This window comes from Ornithorhynchus anatinus, chromosome 2 (assembly GCF_004115215.2).
Source record: "Ornithorhynchus anatinus isolate Pmale09 chromosome 2, mOrnAna1.pri.v4, whole genome shotgun sequence".
Classification (NCBI taxonomy): Eukaryota; Metazoa; Chordata; class Mammalia; order Monotremata; family Ornithorhynchidae; genus Ornithorhynchus; species Ornithorhynchus anatinus.
In genome coordinates, this window is record NC_041729.1 from 130,581,179 (window position 1) to 130,598,590 (window position 17,412).

The 17,412-nt window shown below is 42.6% G+C and overlaps 1 protein-coding gene across 4 annotated transcripts in view; it reads left to right on the plus strand.

The window, feature by feature from the left end:
• PIBF1 (progesterone immunomodulatory binding factor 1) overlaps window positions 1-17,412 on the plus strand; it is a 280,353-nt gene that overhangs the window by 229,661 nt on the left and 33,280 nt on the right. For 3 of the 4 annotated variants that reach the window (XR_003756003.2, XM_029055543.2, XM_029055551.1), the window contains exon 16: window positions 11,076-11,160. Coding sequence is in view for 3 of the 4 variants with exons in the window: in XM_029055543.2 (XP_028911376.1) it covers window positions 11,076-11,160 (85 nt within the window). In the remaining variant the exon portion in view is untranslated. Of the gene's footprint in view, window positions 1-3,905; window positions 3,987-11,075; window positions 11,161-17,412 lie in introns of those variants that run through there. The other variant, XM_039911203.1, reaches the window with a different exon arrangement.

The window sequence follows — 17,412 nt, forward strand, 5'->3', positions numbered from 1 at the left end:
CATTCCCTTTGTTTTTGCTTTCCTGCAAATTTTTGTTGTCCCCAAAATCATGCCTGTTGTGTCAACGCTTGTTGGGAAAGGGGTTGAGAGTTAGAAAGCAATTGAAGCGGCAGACGTTCCTTTCACACAGGTGAAACTCAAGGAGGTTGTGTAGAGTAAAAAGACTTTTAGTGCTTTGAAACAAGCTCCTGCAGACTTTAATCTCATTTCAAACTTCAGGTGGAACTTGAGCTATCTTGTGCTATCTTCGACTATTGTACTTCACTTGTTCTCTCTGACATTTCTTTGAGACATAAAATAATAATAGTAATTGTATATGTTAAGTGCTGATTATGTGCCAGGCACTGTACTGAGCACCGGGGGGAATGCAAGCAAATCGGGTTTGGGACAGTCCCTGTCCCACGTGGAACTCATCGTCTCAATCCCCATTTTACAGATGAGGTAACTGAGGCACAGAGAAGTAAAGTGACTTGCCCAAGGTCAAACACAGACAAGTGGTGGAGCCGGGATTAGAACCCATGACCTTCTGACTCCCAGGTCCATGCTTTGTCCCCCATATCAGTGGTCATTAGCACCTCACAAGGATCCAATTTGCACTGCTTAAAATCAGTTTCTAGTAAACAGTTATTTTCAAATAAGTTGCTATTGGTTATCTTTGTAATGCCTAATGAATGACTGTGGTGCGTGCACTTAAAACAGCATTCTTGCAGAGCGACATCACAGAATGTAATCACAGTAATGTTATGGTAACCATGTTCCCTTATTCTTCCCTAATCTCTTACCCAAAATGAGAATGAGTTGTAGCATAAATGGATTTCAGTTACTTTGCGACTTCTGAAATATAACAGTCTAAGAGAAAGTGGACTTCCTTAATATTGCAATATTAAAATGTACCTAGAGAGAGGGAGAGAGAGTCAGCACCAAAAAAGCCCAAGATGCTCAACTCTAAACTGAACGATTTTTTAAAGACAATTTAATTTCACTGTGATCATTTAAAATTCCCTTCACTGAGATTCACAGCTCTCTTAATTCCAATTCTCCTTCAAAAAGAGTGTATGGCCTAAAAGACTGACCTTCTAGTAAAGCATTAGGGAAATAGAAGAAAGAAAAATGAATTTGACCTAGTAGAATAAGCAGAATTCCCCATAATAATAATATTGGCATTTATTAAGCATTTACTAGATGCCATGTATGGTGCTAACCCCTGAGGTAGATAGAAGATCATCACATAAAACACTGGTCCTTTCGCGCACCAAGCTCACAGTTGCTCCCTTTATTCATCCCCACTCCCAGCCCTACAACACTTATGTACATTTCCGTAATTTACTTGTTTATACTAATGTCTGTTTCCCCTCCTGACTGCAATATCGTTTTGGGCAGGAAATGTCTCTGTTATATTGTACTCTCCCAAGTGCTTAGAACAATGTTCTGCACACGGTAAAGACTCAATAAATACGATTGACCGACTGACTAAAATGGAGGGATAGCAGGAATTTTATCCCAAATTTACAAGTGAGGAAATTGAAGTCAACTCCATTGCAGTGTCCTTTCCCAAGTGCTTAGTATAGTGTTCTGCACCCAGTACATGCTCAGTAAATACCACTGACTGATTGATAGAGGTTCAGTGACTTGCTCAGGTCAGTGTTAGAGTAGGGATTTCTTGACACTCAGTCTCAGGCTTTTTCCACAAGGCTGTGCTGCCCATAGTTTGTACCTTACTATCAATTAAGGAAGGTGAGAATTAATTATAAGCTTCTCCTTTAAGCAGTAGGCATGGAATATTGATCCAGGAAGGGAAGGAGCAATATAACAGGAATATGTTTTCATGCAGCAGGTGACATGGAATCATAAACATGAGTGCTTGGGAAATTATTAACAGGGAACTGAATGATTATATGTATAATATACTGTTTGAGATAGGTGTGTTTTCGAAGAGCTTTGTTTTGTGGTTTTTTAACCTACTTGGTGAGTCATACCATGAGCTTTGAAAAGGAAAAGTTGAAATTACTGGGTTTTGAAACACATCCAATGAGGGTAAAATGTAATTGAGTATTCCATTAAGATACTTAAAGCACCCAGTATATTAGACACTATAGAAATAAAAGAAAGTAGGGTTCTAAACAGGAGACCTTTCTTACACACATGTTGTTTGGAAAGTGCATCACTGAAAGTAGTTCAGAGAACAGTAAGAGTTTGAAAACATGCAGTTAAACATTCTGAAATATCAACTATTTTCTGTGAATTAATGGCTAATTGTGAATAACTGGTGGACTTAGGAGCAACGCAGCCTTTCCACCCATCTTGTAAAAATAACATGATTTGTGGATTTCTTTGCCATCTAATTCTCAATTACTAAAAGGTTACTTTACCTTGGAAAAGTGGGTCTTAAAATCCCATTCAGTCAGGACTATAGCTAAAGAATGAACTAATCCAGAGGTTTTAATTCCCTTTATAGTCCATTCATATAAACCACGTTTTTATTCATTTGCCAACTGCTGTGCTCAAATCTTCTCTGAAAGTGAGTTCTTTATCTTAAACATTGCATTGTTATTTTTGGGTACAGCCTTTTATTTTTTTAATTGCATTTGTGAAGCACTTACTATGTGCCAGGCACTGTTCTAAGCACGGGATAGATACAAGCTAATCAGATTGGACACAGTCCCTGTCCCACTTGGGGCTCACATTCTTAAACCTCATTGTACAGATGAGGGAACTGAGGCACAGAGAAGTTGGGTTACTTGCCTCAGGTCGCTCAGCAGACAAGTGGCAGAACTGGGATTAGAACCCAGGTCCTACTGACTCCCAAGCCTGTGCTCTATCCATGAGGCCACGCTGCTTCTCTTGCAGATGTGCTTTCAAAAAGGCTTTGAAGATGGAAGTCCTACTGAGCATAACAACTTCCTTGGTCCCTTCAGCTCTTTCTAACTTCAGAGATCAGTATGCTCTCATTCATTCGTTCATTCGTTTTTATTGAGCACTGTACTAACCGCTTGGAAAGAACAATTCAGCAACAGAGACACTCCCTACCCAACAGTGGACTCACAGACTAGCATCTAGCTTCAGCAGTTTGGTTTTTTACTGAGCTACTTACCTTGATGGGCATTTAATTACTATTTTTCACTGGTATCGGGTGCCAAATGGTATTTATACAGAGTCTATATGTTCATGGCTCTTCATAATCATTAATTAATTCATGTAACATTTTGAGGGCATGTGAATATTATTATTCCCCTACCTGCAGTTTATTTTATTGTCTGTCTCTCCCTATCAATCAGTCAATTATATTTACTGAGCACTTACTGTGTGCAGAGTACTATTCCACGCACTTTGGAGAATATAATACAACAGAGTTGGTAGACACATTCCCTGCCCACAACGAGCTTAATAATAATGCTGGTATTTGTTAAATGCTTACTATGTGCAGAGCACTGTTCTAAGCGCTGGGGTAGATACAGAGTAATCAGGTTGTCCCACGTGAGGCTCACAGTTAATCCCCATTTTACAGATGAGGTAATTGAGGCACAGAGAAGTTAAGTGACTTGCCCACAGTCACACAGCTGACAAGTAGCAGAGCTGGGAGTCGAACCCGTGACCTCTGACTCCAAAGCCCAGGCTCTTTCCACTGAGCCATGCTGCTTACAGACTAGAGATGAAGACATACATTAAATAAATATATTATGGTTATATATAAGTGCTGTTGAGCTGAAGGAGTGAATAAAGGGAACAAATCCAAGCGCAAGGGTGACACAGAAGAGAGTGGGAGAAGAGGAACTATAAGACCGTGTGGGTGGCGAACATGTCTACCAACTCTTTTATATCATTCTCTCCCGTGTACTTATTTGCGCAGTGCTCTGTATCCAGTAAGTGCTCAATAAATACCATTAATTGATCATCTCCTTTTACAGATATGGAAATTAAGACCTAGTGAGGTGATGCCTGCTGCTATGCCACCCAGTGAGTCAGGAATAGAAATGGAATGCAAATACAAATGGAATAGAACTTACAACTGCAAGTCACAGCAGCAATTGGTTGCAGGTTCTATCTTCAATTAATAAAAAATTAAATCTGGTGTAGTCTTGCTTCCGAGCCCTTCGAAGCACTGGTTTGTCTAGAAAGTCTGCTACCTTCACTGGCCAGAGTATGTGCAGTTTAGTCCCTTAGTGTAGATTAGTTTCAATCAATCAATCAGTCATATTTATTGAGTGCTTACTGTGTGCAGAGAACTCTACTAAGTGCTTGGGAGAGTACAATATAACAGAGTTGGTAGACACCTTTCCTGCCCAGTGAGCTTTTGCCCAGTACTCTGAAATACTAAACGTGATTTTCAATTTACTTGTCTTTTCAACATGTGAGGTATTTTTCTCAGTTCCACGACACAACGGAAGTGCACCCAGCACTGTTTGAAATTGTTACCCCAGAGATTACAAATATATTTACTTGAGTAAATCTTTGTGTGCATCTAGAAAGTTGTGACCCAAAGCTTTCAATCCGAACTATCTAGTAGCTTCCTAATTTTGCAGCGCATCCACTGAAATAACCGCATCCAATCTGGGTTTCCAGTTTCCAGGATTCTTTTAGGTTCCTGTTTCTATCTTGCGAGAGAATGTGTGGCAGTTGTTTTCTTCATCACCATCAAAATATGAACTAATCTCTGATTCATTATTGCTAACAGATTCGTCAGAATCAAGGGTTAGTTATATACATTCTAAATGCAGTGGATATGGCAAGGATTATCCCCTTAATGCGGAGAAATGGAACACTCACCATAAAACATTCAAACAGTGGTATACGTTGAGTGCATACTGAATGCAGAGCACTGTACTAAACGCTTGAGAGAGTGCAGTACACCAGAGTGGGTAGACACATCCCTTGCCCATGGAGATTTAATACTTCAGATGCTATGTTCATCTACAGACTTTTCCCCGGTCAGACCTTACTAAATTTAGACACTTTTAGATCCGTGTGGTTCCTGAAACCCAAGTATTGATTTGAAATCCCAGGTTGTGTTTTCGAGACTCGTGTTAGCCATCTGGCCCTACCAGTGTATTTCTGTAAAATCCAGGAGATTATAAAGTCATCCTCCAGAGTGTAAAATAACGGAGGATGGAGCTCATGTCTGCCAATTTCATCCTGCTCTCCCGGGTGCTTAGTAAAGTGCATACAGAAGGTGATTAGTAAATACCACTGATTGTTGTGGGGCTGTACACAACAGAAACCCATTCAAATGTTATTTGGGTCACTGAGGAACTGCCACTTTTTGCTTTTCTTAGAGGATGTGGCACGATCACCCACACATTTATTCATTCATTAATTCATTTAATCGTATTTATTGAGCACTTACTGTGTGCAGAGCACTGAACTATTTGTAATAATTCACTCCCCAGCTTTTCAAGGGTTCCATTGGTACCTGCCTAAATACAGCTTCTGAAAATTTTGGTTTTTTTGAACTTGAAATTTGAACTTTTTCTCTAGAGAATTTCTGTAGCTGATATTTTTTAATTAAATGTCTTGGGAGAATCGTGTAACAATGATGTTGAGAACAGTAACTGTGGGATTCGTTAAGCACTTTCTATATACCAAGCCTGCTACACTAAGTACTGGAGTAGATACAAGATAATCAGGTTAAACACAGTCTCTGTCCCACGTGAACTTCGTAGTTTACCTCATCTTCTTCCTCTTCCTTTTTTGGGAAGAATAGTTTTGGGGTTTTTTTAACAGACATGGCAATGTAGGGGTCATATTTACCTTCTCTATTGTAATCTCATGAGTGCTTAGTACAGTATCCTGTGCAGAGTATGCATTCAATATACTACTGCTTAACTAAGGGAGGGAGTAGATTCATTCATTCATTCAATCGTATTTATTGAGCGCTTACTGTGTGCAGGGCACTATACTAAGCGCTTGATGAGACATGCATCATTTGGTCTTCCCTTTTCTCTAACGCATTAAAATGTCGGATTTAGCAAGGGGACTAAGGGAGCCTCATGGTTAGCTTAATGGCTAGAATGAGCTAGGAATCAAAAGACCTAACTTCAGATGCCAGCTCCACTTCTGATTTTCTCTTCAGGACTTTTCAGTTGTGCTATCCTTTGTTTGCCAACTCCTCTTCTTCCCTCTGGGCTATCTGCTAGTCTTGTTTAATTCTCAATGCTTTGTAGCTTGTTCACTTTCCTTGTTTCCTTTTCCAATTGTATGCTAATTACTTTCAGATCTCTATCTCCAGCCAGACCTCCCACCTTTCCTTCAGCCCCATATTCTCATATTTCTCCGTGTTGAAGGCATCTTCATATACATTCTGGTGCCACCTTCTGTGTTTGACCTGATTATCTTGAATCTACCCCAGCACTTAGAACAGTGCTTGGCACATAATAAGCACTTAATAAATACCACAGTTACCATTATCATCTTCATTTTAGTTTTTCCAAAACTGAGCTCATTGTCTTTTCCTCCCAATTTCACCTCTTCAAGAAGCAGTGTGGGCTAGTGAAGCAGTGTGGCTCAGTGGAAAGAGCATGGGCTTTGGAGTCAGAGGTCATGGGTTCGAATCCCAGCTCTGCCACTTGTCAGCTGTGTGACTGTGGGCAAGTCACTTAACTTCTCTGGGCCTCAGTTACCTCATCTGTAAAATGGGGATTAAGACTGTGAGCCTCACGTGGGACAACCTGATTCCCGTGTCTACCCCAGCGCTTCGAACAGTGCTCTGCACATAGTAAGCGCTTAACAAATACCAACAGTATTATTATTATTATTAGTGGAAAGAGCACAGGCCAACTCTGCCACTTGCCTGTTGTGTAACCTCAGGCAAGTCATTTCACTTCTCTCTGCCTCAGTTTCTTCATCTGTAAAATGAGAAATCCTACTCTCTCCTACCTAGACTGGGAACCCCATGTGGGGCAGGGACTGTGTCCATCCTGATAGCCTTGTATCTAAAAAAGCACCCGCTCACTCTATGTCTCCCCTCTCATTAAAAATCTCCAGTGAATACCACTCCATCTTCCACATCAGACTCCTTACCATTACCTTTAAAGCATTCAATCAGATCTCCCCTTTCTACCTCATCTCCCTAATCTCCTACTTCAACCCAGTCCACACACTTTGCTCCTCTAACACTAACCCACTCGCTGCACCTCCATCTTGTCTTTCTCGCTGCTGCTGATCCCTTCCTGCTTCCTCCCTGGGTCCTGGAACCCTTCCCCCTCCCTCTTCAAGTCCCACAGCCCACCACTCTCCCCACCTTCAAAACCATCCTAAAATCACATCTCCTCCAAGAGGTGTTCCCTTACTCTCCTTTCTTAGTCTTCCATCTGTGTTGCCTATGTACCCAAATCTGTACTCCTTAAGCACTATGTTGTTCATCCATCCCTACAGCACTTATGAACAGATTTATCCAAAATGTATTTTAATGATTGTCTCTCCCTTTAGTCTCTAAACTACCTTTAGACAGGGGATTGTATCTACCTACTGTATTGTATTATACTTTCCCAAGGACTTAGAGTAATAATAATGATGATGTTGGTATTTGTTAAGCATTTACTATGTGCCAAGCACCATTCTAAGCACCGGGGTAGATAGTAGGTAATCAGGTTGTCCCACATGGGCTCACAGACTTAATCCTCATTTACAGATGAGGTAACTGAGGCACAGAGAAGTTAAGTGACTTGCCCAAAGTCACACAGCTGGTAAGTGGCAGAACCTGGATTAGAACCCATGTCCTCTGATTCCCAAGCCCGTGCTCTTTCCACTAAACCACACTGCTTCTCACAGTGCTTATTACTGTGCTGTGCACTCAGTAAGCACTCATAAATGCCAGCATTTGATCAATTCAGTCGCTCCAACTTCAAAGTATTTTTTAGAAGAGCACAAAAAATTTGAGGTATTAGAATGTTGAGGAAGATTAAATTCTGTCTGTTCTACCTTCACAATATTGCTAAAATCCACCCTTTCCTCTCCATCCAAACTGCTACATTAATCCAATCACTCATCCTAGCCTGTCTTGATTACCGTATTAGCCTCCTTGCTGACTTCCCTGCCTCCTGGCTCTCCACATTCCAGTCCATACTTCACTGCTGCCCACATCAGTTTTCTTCAAAAATTTTCAGGCCATGCTTCTCTCCTCCTCAAGAAACTCCAGTGATTGCCTATCCACCTCTGCATCAAACAAAAACTCCTCACCATTGGCTTTCAATTACTAATCACCTTCCCTCCTCCTATCTCACCTCGCTCCTCTCCTACTACAGTCTACCCCACACACTTCATTGCTCTAAGGCTAACCTTCTAACTGTACCTCCATCCTGTCTATCTCACCACTGACCTCTCGCCCACATCCTGCCACTGGCCTGGAACATCCTCTGTCCTCAATTCTGACAGACAATTACTCTCTCCCCCTTCAAAGCCTTACTGAAGGCACATCTCCTCCAAGAGGCCTCCTTTCCTCTTCTCCCTCTCCCTTGTGTGTCACCCTGACTTGCTCCTCTCATTCACCCGTCCCCCCAGCCCACAGCATTTATGTACATATCTTTAATTTGTTTATATTAATGTCTGTCTTCCCTTCTAGACTGTAAGCTCATTGCGGGCTGGGAATGTGTCTGTTTACTATTATCAAAAGACTTAACTTCAAATGCCAGCTCTACCTCTGACTCTCTCTTCCCAAGTGCTTAGAATAGTGGTCTGCACAGTGTAAGTGCTCAAAAAATGCACCTGAATGAATGAATGAAGTGAGTTTAGTAGGGAAAGTAGAGAGTTTAGTTTTATCCACATACAGACATCAAGAGATGATCTGGAGGCAAGAGGAAATAGTAGATTATGAAGCAGGAGAGAGGTTGGAAGTAGCAAAGTAGATTTGGGAATCATCTGCATAAAAATGCTCCCTGCTGCCTGGAACATGAATGAGGTAAGTCCTAGAAAAGTAAGGGACCTTGATTGGAGCTTTGTGAGAAATCCACAGATTGGAGATGAGAAGTGGAAGAAGAACTAGTGAATGATATGAGAAGGAAGGATCAGAGGGCTAGGAGGAGAATCAGGCAGGCTGAAATGCACTCAGACACTCAATCAGTGGTATTTACTGAGCACTTGCTTTGGCAGAGCACTATACTGAGCACTTGGGAGAGTACAATAAAAGAGGGCTGTTAGACATGTTCCCCGTCCAAAATAAGTTTACAGCCCCAAAGACAAGGCTTACATTTAAGTATTAATGTCCCTCTCCTCTTCCAGACTGTGAGCTCATTGTGGGCAGGGAACATATCTGTTAATTGTGTTGAATTGTACTCTCCTTTGCTCTTAATAAGCACTCAATAAATAACATTGATTGATTGATTGATTGATTAAAATGCCAGTGCTCCGGGCTTGCCCTTTGATGTTGTGTTCTGGAAAACTAAGAAGCTGGGTGTAGCTCTGAGGTAGGTCCAGATGGGATGGATGTGAGCCATGATATCGCTCCGGGAGGACTCCTACCTCCAATCCCTCCATCCCAAGTCTTTCCCTTTCCCTAAGTCCTTGGTTCCGGTGGGGAGCTGTGGCTTCAACAAAGGAAAAGGAAAGCGGGAGTGGCAGCAACCACAACAACATCTATTGCTGTGATTAAAGTTCAGATGGAGAAAAAAAACAATCCTGAACTATAGACCGTTGAGGGAGGAGGACTTGGGAGACAGAGGACAGGGTAATAAAAGGGGTCAAGTTCAGGAAAGTGGGCAGCAAAGTTACTGAAACTGCGTGAGTAGGGAGAAAGAAGAAGGAAACATCTAGAGAATTGATTCCCCTACAAGTCATTCATTCATTCAATAGTATTTATTGAGCGCTTACTATGTGCAGAGCACTGTACTAAGCACTTGGAATGTACAGTTAGGCAACAGATAGAGACAATCCCTGTCCAATAACGGGCTCATAGTCTAGAAGTGGGGAGACAGACATCAAGACAAGTAAATAGGCATCAATAGCATCAATATAAAGAAATAAAATTATATTCATTCATTCAGTCATGACACATAATGTAGAGGCCAGGACAACAATCGGTCAATTAATCAATTGTATTTATTGAGCACTTAATGGGTGTAGAGCACTGTACTCAGCAGTTGGGAGAGGACAATAAAATGGAGTTTCTTGTCGGTTCCCTGCCCACAAGGAGCTTACGATCTAGAGGATTAGTGCAGGACGTGTTGCCAGGGTGCCTCTCCAGTGGCTCATTAGACTATAAGCCTTACAAAAGATCTTGAGACAGACATTTGGAAAATATGATAGTAATAGTAGAAGTGTAGTATTTGTTAAGCACTTACTATCTGCCAAGCACTGAACTAAGTGCTGGGCTGGATACAAGATAATCAGGTCCCACATAGGCCTCACAGCCTAAGTCGGAGGGAGGGCAGGTATTGAATCCCCATTTTACAGATGAGGGAACTGAGGCCCAGAGAAGTTAAGTGACTTGCCCCAGGTTACACACCAAACAGGTGGCAAAGCTGATATTAGAACCCAGGCCCTCCGACTCCCAGGCCCGTGCTCTTTCCACTAGCCCATTCTGCTTCTGGCATGCTAATGATTCTTGTGTTCTATACAAGGTGTTGTGCAGATGATACCGAATTGCTTCACACAGTTTGCACAACACTATGGAATGAGAATAAGCTTGAAGAAAGCCAAAGTTTTAATGGAGAATATCAAATACACAAAGATGTGAAACCTGTTGTCAGTAGCACATAAATCTCTTCAACCACACACACACTCAGATACACACATTCTGTGATAGAACCTTGCTGGGACTTGTTGATCTTTGAAAATGAAAGACAGCACCTGCTCACACTTTCACACAGACCCATGTACTTGAGCACGTATTGAACAGTGATCTGAGATTTTTATAACCCTTATGTGTTAGTAAGTTTTATAGTGCGATATCACACTGTCAGATTTATAACGTTTGCATCTATTCATTGTGTGAATTTCCTTTGACCATAATTTGCAGTTAGGGAAGTAGATCAATATTTGAAATTACTTGAACTTAGTTGGACTACAGACGTCAATCAGAAGTCAAGATTAGAAGAGAGCTTGGTTCCCTTTACCCTATTTCTTAATGAGTTTTTTTTTTCTTCCAGCAACTTAAATAAAGAAAAGACAGCTTTGTTACAGGTGAAGAACCAGATGGCAGCCGATTTAGAGCGACTTCTAAATCATCAAGAGGTAAGCTTCTTATTTTTGTTGTAATTGTTGTCTATAATACCTTATTTCATTGAAAAACTACTTTGGATGTCACATGAGGAATTTTAATGATAATGATGCGATGGTTACAGGGTTAAGACAGATTGTGAGTTGATGTCTGAGAAACAGAGTGGTCTAGTGGATAGAGCCCAGTTGGGGGGTCAGGAGGACCTGGGTTCTAATCCCAGTTCTGCCACTTGTCAGCTGTGTGACCTTGGGCCAGTCACTTTACTTCCATGGGCTTCACTTACCTCGTCTTAAGATGGGGATCGAGACTGACTCAAAATGGTGTTCCTTTGTGAGACGCCAAAGGCAATGGGAACATCAGCCATGGATTTGAAAGGCCTCAGTTTATGAGGACCCTCACCCCAAAATTGTGGGGAGTTACAGTTACCCAGTCCTTCTCTCTCATGTTATCTCAGCCTACTCTGGTTCCAGATCCCAGACTAAATAAAGAGCTTCAATGGGCCCTTAGACAGCAAAGATGAAGAGGACTTTTTGGCCACTGTAATATAATAATAATGATGATATTCAGTGGGGCAGAGGAAGGAAGGAGGGGATTTTGCCCATCCCCAGTGACTCCCAGCTGGAACTCTCCTGCAGTCAACAAGAATATAGGCCCCAGACTCTCGGAGAGAACAAGACTTTGTGGAAGCAGCATGGCGTAGTGGCTAGAGCATGGGCCTGAGAGTCAGAAGGTCATGGATTCTAACCCAGTTCTGCAACTTGTGTGCAGTGTGACCTTGGGGAAGTGATTTCACTTCCCTGGGCCTCAGATACCTCATCTGTAAACTGGGGATTGAGACTGTGAGCCCCATATGGGACAGGGATTGTGTCCAACTGGATTTGCTTGTATCCATCTCAGTGCTTAGTACAGTGTCTGACATATAATAAATGCTTAACAAATACCATAACTGTTATTATTATTAATATTATTATAAACAATCTGGATCTGGCCTGGCTTCGCATTCTTGGCTTTCGACCCACATCTACGTGACATCAGATGTGGCCATTGAGCACGAGGTCCCACTCCATAGGTGGGCTGAGCCCTGGAGGGTAGCTCCATCACCTTCTGCCTTACAGCTTTCTGGCCAAGGAGTAGCTTGCCTTTCCTGCCCCTTTAGAGACAGAAAACAGCCAAGGGGGCGTCCAGGTGGCAGCCCCGTGCCTTGACGTCTGTCGGCAGGACCCATCCCTGGCCAGGGAAATACTGGAATTTACACCGCAGCCCACAGTGGAGTCTTTCCTGCTCCCTCCTCCCCAACCCCCTTCCCAGTGCCTGTGCCGGCCACAGTGGCCCCTGTGGCAGGCAGGCAAGCCAGGCTGGACAGGGAATGGAAGCACTCAATCCCAAAGGCATTGGGAACCGTGCCATGGGATGGCCACAGGGAACTGCATCTGGGGCAGGCTTGCCACCAGGCGAGAAACCAGACATGGCTACATGTTACCCGCTGCACATTGGGCATGAACAGCCCCCACATCAGGCAGTGAGCTCTCCACATGCTCTATCATGGCAGCGGTAAGCTGTCCTCTTATCAGAGGGCACGAGGAGCCCCCCAACCATGCACTGCACCCCCTATGCATGCTGACAAGGCAGCAGTGAGTTGAACTCCAAATGGAGGGCAAGCAGAGCCCCCTGACCTGGCCAACATGCTCTGACCCATGCTGGAGGAAAGACTCATTCACCATCCAGAGAGGCATGGAAGAAGAGGAGGAGGAGAAGGAGGGGGAAGACAAAGAATAGGAGGAGGAAGATGAAGAACAGGAGGAGGAATAATGATAATTCTGGTACTTGTTAAGTGCTTATAATGTGCCAAGGACTGCTTTAAGCACTTAATAATAATAGTGGTATTTGTTAAGCGCTTACTCTGTGCCAAGCACTGTTCTAAGCATTGGGATAGATACAGTGTAATCAGGCTGTCCCACGTGGAGCTCACAGTCTTAATCCCCATTTTCCAGATGAGGTAACTGAGGCACAGAGAAGTTAAGGACTTCCCCAAAGTCACACAGCTGACAAGCAGCGGAGGCGGGATTAGAACCCATGACCTCTGACTCCCAAGCCCGGGCTCTTGCACAAAGCCAGACTGCCTCAGTAGATATATTGGGGTGAGCCACATGGGGCTCGCAGTCTTATTCCCCATTTACATATCAGGTAACTGAGGCACAGAGAAGTTGAATGATTTACCTAACACAACAGACATGTGGCAGAGCCGAGATTAGAACCCAGGGCCTTCAGACTCCTAGGCCAGTGCTCTATCCACTAGGCCAAGCTGCCTCTGAATAGTAATAAGGGGAGGAGGGTTTTTCAGAAATTTTGGTGATAGGGATGATTCTATCATCTTTTGAGTGTTGATAGTTGTCTGGTAATTTTCTAATCCTTCTGTGTATCCGTATTACAGTCACTCTTAGAATATGATCTGTTGCCGAATTGTACATTCCAAGCGCTTAGTACAGTGCTCTGCACATAGTAAGCGCTCAATAAATACTATTGAATGAATGAGTTCTGAAAAGACGTAAAAATGCAGTTTCATTGATCAACTTCTGTACTGTGTGATTTTGGAGTTTTAGGATTTCCAAGAAATGTTGGAAAGGCTAATTCTATTTCTCCGAACATAAATGATTTGTTCTTGTGAAGTGGTTCTTCAGTAGCCCGTCCAGTGAACCTCTGGCTAAGAATCTTTCCGGCAGTAGGAACCAGTGACATATCCTGGTCATTCTAGTCAGTTTTTCTGCCTTGCAAGAAGGGAGTGATCATGTGATGTCTTCAGTGTCTTCAAAGTTCTGTGGAATTTCTTCTGTGTTGAAGACTGGCCAGTGAAGGCCTCCAAGAAGCCTTGCTTAAAGATTTCTGCAGAAAAGTCACCAGAAACAGGAGCTGTAATGTTTCATAGCTTTGACTGCGTTAATGACTTTGTCAAAAGATGGCTGTTAGCCACACCTACCCTCAGTTGCAGTGCAGCTAACTGCAAATGAAAATCAAGAATGGCAGTTGTAGGAAGAGTTGAGGGATCAAGACCAAACATCTCATACTATATTCGTAGATCTCAGCAAATTTGCGCTCCAACAAGTTTGGCTTCCCAGACCATCAAGCCATCATCCAGATACATTATTTACATTAATATCTGTCTCCCCATCTAGACTTTAAGGTCCACTTTAACATCTGTCTCCCTATCTAGACTTTAAGCTCCTTGTGGATAGGAAATGTGTCTACCAACTCTGTTGTATTCTCCCAAACTGTAAGTGTACTGCTCCTGTGGGTTCTAATCCTGGCTCCGCCTCTTGTCAGATGTGTGACTTTGGACAAGTCACTTAACTTCTCTGTGCCTCAGTTACCTCATCTGTAAAATGGGGATTAAGACTGTGAGACCCATGTGGGACAACCTGAATACCTTGTAGCTACCCCAACGCTTAGAACTGTGCTTGGCACATAGTAAGCCCTTAACAAATACCATCAATCATTATTATTATTATTATGCTGTCAAGTCATCTCTGACCCATAGCGACACCATGGATGCATCTTTCCCAGAGCTCCCACCTCCATCTGCAGTCATTCTGGTAGTGTATATGTAGAGTTTTCTTGGTAAAAATATGGAAGTGGTTTACTATTGCCTCCTTCTACGGAGTTAACTTGAGTCTCCACCCACGACTCTCTCCCATGCTGCTGCTGCCCAGCACAGGTGAGTTTTGACTTGTAGCAGATTGCCTGCCACTCGCTAGCCCTTGCCCAATCTAGGAATGGAATGGGTAGGCCTCTGCTTGGCTCTCCCTCCCATAGTCCTGCATAGTTCCTGCAGAAACGATCTGGGCATGTCACTCCCCTTCTTAAACAACTCCAGTGGTTGCCTATCGACCTCCGCTCCAAACAAAAACTCCTCACTCTAGGCTTCAAGGCTCTCCATCACCTTGCCCCTTCCTACCTCTCCTCCCTTCTCTCTTTCTACCGCCCACCCCGCACGCTCCGCTCCTCTGCCACCCACCTCCTCACCGTCCCTCGGTCTCGCCTATCCCGCCGTCGACCCCTGGGTCACGTCCTCCCGCGGTCCTGGAACGCCCTCCCTCCTCACCTCCGCCAAACCGATTCTCTTTCCCTCTTCAAAACCCTACTTAAAAATCACCTCCTCCAAGAGGCATTCCCAGACTGAGCTCCTCTTCTCCCTCTACTCCCTCTGCCATCCCCCCTTTACCTCTCCGCAGCTAAAGCCTCATTTTCCCCTTTTCCCTCTGCTCCTCCACCTCTCCCTTCCCATCCCCACAGCACTGTACTTGTCCGCTCAACTGTTTATATTTTCGTTACCCTATTTATTTTGTTAATGAATTGTACATCGCCTTGATTCTATTTAGTTGCCATTGTTTTTACGAGATGTTCTTCCCCTTTACGCTGTTTAGTGCCATTGTTCTTGTCTGTCCGTCTCCCCCGATTAGACTGTAAGCCCGTCAAACGGCAGGGACCGTCTCTATCTGTTGCCGACTTGTTCATCCCAAGCGCTTAGTACAGTGCTCTGCACATAGTAAGCGCTCAATAAATACTATTGAATGAATGAATGAATAGTCGAGACTGGTAGAGTATTGGAAACTCTCTAGGTACAGCCCTGAGAGGGTATATTGCTCTGCACACAGTAAAAGCGATCAATAAATACCATTGATGATAATTGATGATCCAGATGATTGGATGACATGTTTCCAGTGAAGGAGAGGCAATACTGTCCTTCAGAAGAGATATCAGGAAGGAGGGGACGTCAGGAGAGCAGATTCAAAAATAGTGACAGGCAATAGAAAAGATATATATCTACAATTCTATTTATCTATTTTGATGCTATTGATGCTTGTCTACTTGTTTTGTTTTGTTGTCTGTCTCCCCCTTCTAGACTGTGAGCCCATTGTTGGGTAGGGATTGTCTCTATCTGTTGCCTAACTGTACTTTCCAAGTCGTGCTCTACACACAGTAAGCGCTCAATAAATACGATTGAATGAATGAATAATTGCATCGGTTAGGTAAAGGACAGTCTTCATGAATGCACTGTGGATTGAAATGTCAGTCATGCATAGGTTTTCAATTTGCATTCACACACACACACCCCCATGGATACCAATGCTAGTAGCATTATCATTGAATATATAAGAGCTGTGGAGAAAATGGTAAATAATAATAGTAATAATGTTGATCTTTGTTAAGCACTTACTATGTGTTGAACACTTTTCTAAGCGCTGGGGTAGATACAAGGGAATCAGGTTGTCCCACGTGGGCCTCACAGTCCTAATCCCCATTTTACAGATGAGGTAACTGAGGCACGGAGAAGTTAAGTGACTTGCCCAAAGTCACACAGCTGACAGGTGGCAGAGCCGGGATTACATCCCGTGACCTCTGACACCTAAGCCTGTGCTCTTTTCACTGAGGCACGCTGCTTCTCTAAATAAATAAGTAAAGAGAAAGAACATCAAATACTCTTAAGTAAACAATAGAATAATAAGAGAACAATTAAAGGATATGTTGGCAATACAAATTATGCCCAAATACAAGATTGATTATTACATTTTTTCAGGAATTTCTAATTTCTTGTTACAAATCATTGAAGATCCCTTGAGTGGATTAAATTAATAATGATGGTATTTGTTAAGCGCTTACTATGTGCCAAGCACTGGTCTAAGCACTGGTTTGATCACTGCATTCAGAGATCTCTATTTTCTTTCAACCATATTTTACTTTTAGAAGAATACAAGCACTAAGATCAGCTTTTGGTAACATAATGAATGTTGAACTGGGTTCTGAAAAGTGTAAATGATATTCAAAGAGGATGTAATTTCTATTTTATGGTATGACATTTTTCAAGAGCTTGATAATGTATTTAACTACATAAAACACTTTTATCACCAGGAATACATTTGTTTTGCTCCATTTGCAATTTTTTTCCTTAAGAAATTCTCATTTAAAAGTCCCTGTAGGCATACCTCATGATATAACTTTTTTGAAAAGTGATTGTATCACAAAAGGTTGCACTGTGGAGTATGTTTTCCAATAGATTTACATGCTATCAGTCAGGATCTGCTCCAAAACCTCTGGAAGAGTAACATGAAATTCCTTTACATGGTGCATATTCAATCAGTCAATCAATCAGTGGTATTTATTGAGTGCTTATTTTGTGTAGATAAAGTCACCAAACTATGATTTAAATGAATAACAAGTTGCATTCTGATTGGGCTTCAGCATCTTGCATTAATGTATTAAATTGTCCAAGT